This window comes from Myripristis murdjan, chromosome 13, assembly GCF_902150065.1.
Source record: "Myripristis murdjan chromosome 13, fMyrMur1.1, whole genome shotgun sequence".
In the NCBI taxonomy this organism is placed as follows: Eukaryota; Metazoa; Chordata; class Actinopteri; order Holocentriformes; family Holocentridae; genus Myripristis; species Myripristis murdjan.
In genome coordinates this window covers 6,493,860-6,496,059 of record NC_043992.1, presented here as the reverse complement: position 1 = coordinate 6,496,059, position 2,200 = coordinate 6,493,860, and the positions used below count along the sequence as shown (strand labels likewise).

General features: G+C 47.8%; 1 protein-coding gene across 1 annotated transcript in view; it reads left to right on the top strand.

The window, feature by feature from the left end:
• Positions 1-786: 786 nt before the first annotated feature.
• exoc3l2b (exocyst complex component 3-like 2b) overlaps positions 787-2,200 on the top strand; it is a 31,198-nt gene continuing 29,784 nt past the window's right edge. Inside the window, exons 1-2 of the mRNA XM_030067359.1 lie at positions 787-1,292; positions 1,847-2,085. Coding sequence (XP_029923219.1) covers positions 808-1,292; positions 1,847-2,085 — 724 coding nt within the window. The 5' untranslated portion in view covers positions 787-807. The remainder of the gene's footprint in view (positions 1,293-1,846; positions 2,086-2,200) is intronic.

Below are 2,200 nucleotides of genomic sequence, written 5' to 3'. Positions count from 1 at the left end.
TCATCGCTCTCTGTCTCTTTATCTCCTTCATAGCAAATGTTTAAGAATGTTTTGAATGTTTTGCAATAATGCTGTAATTTTAAGCCCCTTAACTGTATTTTATACTGTAATATGTTCAACAGGATTGTTTTTATTCGATGTTGATATCAATCACTAAGGATTTTTTAGTTTTTCCAACCCATTAACTCTGATTTTCCTCTTAAATTTACCTGTAAGTAGTTTCTAAGTTAGAAGAAAAAAATAAAATAAAAATCCATGTTGTAGCACAGAGTCTCCTTCATGATGTGTCTCTGCAGCTTCACTGAAGCTCCATCACACTGACACTGAGGGAAATATTCAAAGCCAAGATGCTGTTTTATGGCTGCAGAATCACATCAAATAGAAAAGTTTTAACTTTTTTTTTTTTTTTTTTTTTTTGTAAATTTGTGACTTTATAATCTCAGAATTTCCAAGTTTTTTATTCATAAATTTGTGAGTTTTTTCTGGTGAATGTACCACTTAAATCTCAGAGAATATCCAAGTTTTTTTTTCTTGTAATATTACCCCTCTCCCCGAGCTGGATAGTTTTTTTTTTCTCCCCACAGCGATGTCATATGTCACACATGTCATACTTGAACACAAATGAAAATGACAAATGAATTCAAAGTGATGAAATTAAACCACAGTCACTTGTGTTGTAACAGTTTCTGCTGAATTAAATCAAACTCAGGGGGTCGGATTGGTCGACTTATCATCTCTCTCTCTCTCTCTCTGTCTCTCTCTCTCCTCAGACTGCCCCCTCCCTCCCCCCCCTCCCCCAGCTCCATCATGCCTGTCCTCAAAAACCTCCCGGTGCGTCTGAAAGGCGGCCCGACGCTCGACAACGCCTTTATCCTGCGCAGGATGAGCCTCAACATCACCCACCACCACAACCCCTTCGCCGACGACGACGCCGACTCCATCCACGGCAACGGCAACCACGGCAACCACTGGTCGCCCGGCGGCTCGCTGCTGGATGGCGGCGCTCCTCGGGACCGCAATCCGTTTGAAGACGAGGAGGACGAGAACGAAGCCAATGAGGGCAAGAGGGGAGGAGGAGGCGGAGGCGGAGGAGGAGGAGGCGGCTCGGGGAAAGGCCCCTTCAAGTTCACGTCGCCGCTGAAGAGCCTGGGGAAGCTGGGAAAGAACCTGAGGGTGTCGGGGCGGAGCAAAGGAAGTGACACGCCCTCCCCGCAGGGGTCGCTGCAGGGAACGCCATCTCCTGCAGAGAAGAAGAAGAGAGGGAGGCGGAGCTCCGAGGGGAGTCTGCTCAGGTAAAGAGGGATGAAGGGATTCTGTTAAAGAAATATTCCAACATTTTGGGCAAAATCTCTTTTTCCAGACCTCCCCACACTGAGACCAGATGTTGGACACCATTTCCACCTCTGGACGTCCAGTGGTTCAGTTCCTATGGGTAGCAATTCCTGTTAGCTTAGCATAAAGACTTGAAGTCTATAGGAGTCGTTAGCCTGGCTTCTTCACAGTGAAAAAAAATCAACCTTCCAGCAGCTCTGAAGCTGCCTGATTCACACAGTAGATCACAGAGGATCATCAGAGTGGATCTTTCACTTGGATGGAGCCAGGCTAACGACTCCCATAGACTTCAAGTCTTTATGCTAAGCTAACAGGAAATGTGAAGTGAACCATTGGTAAGGAGGGAAGATGGAAAGAGATTAGTTTGTTGAAGTGAAGAAGTATAAAGAGATTCTGTTAAGGGAAAGTGTGATGAAGAAATGTGGATTTGCAAAAGCAATACAGTTTCCTGGTAAAGAGGGATGAGGGGAGGAGATGAGGCCGTTCAGGAGATTCTGTCTGTGTATGTCTGCAGGTTTGCAGGGAAGTACCGCGACTCCCGCAGCTCCCGCAAGGAGTCTCTCACCAACGGGGAGCTGAACTGTTCGGAGAGCGAGGGCGACTCGACCAGCCGCCGCCTCTCCTTCATGAAGATGGTCGGCCTGGGGAAGCTGAAGAGGGAGTCGATGGCCGACCACGCCTCGCAGAGCGCCGAGGAGCAGCCGGTGCAGGAGGAGCCGGTCGAGGAGGTGAAGCCCCGGGAGCCGCTGTCTGGTAAGACCCGGCTCGGTCGCTGCAGACGACAAATTTCACCTTCGAAATTGTCAGTCGCAGAATCTAGTTAGTCTGTTTCCTTGTACTGTGAGCGATCAGGAAACCAGACGGAAAA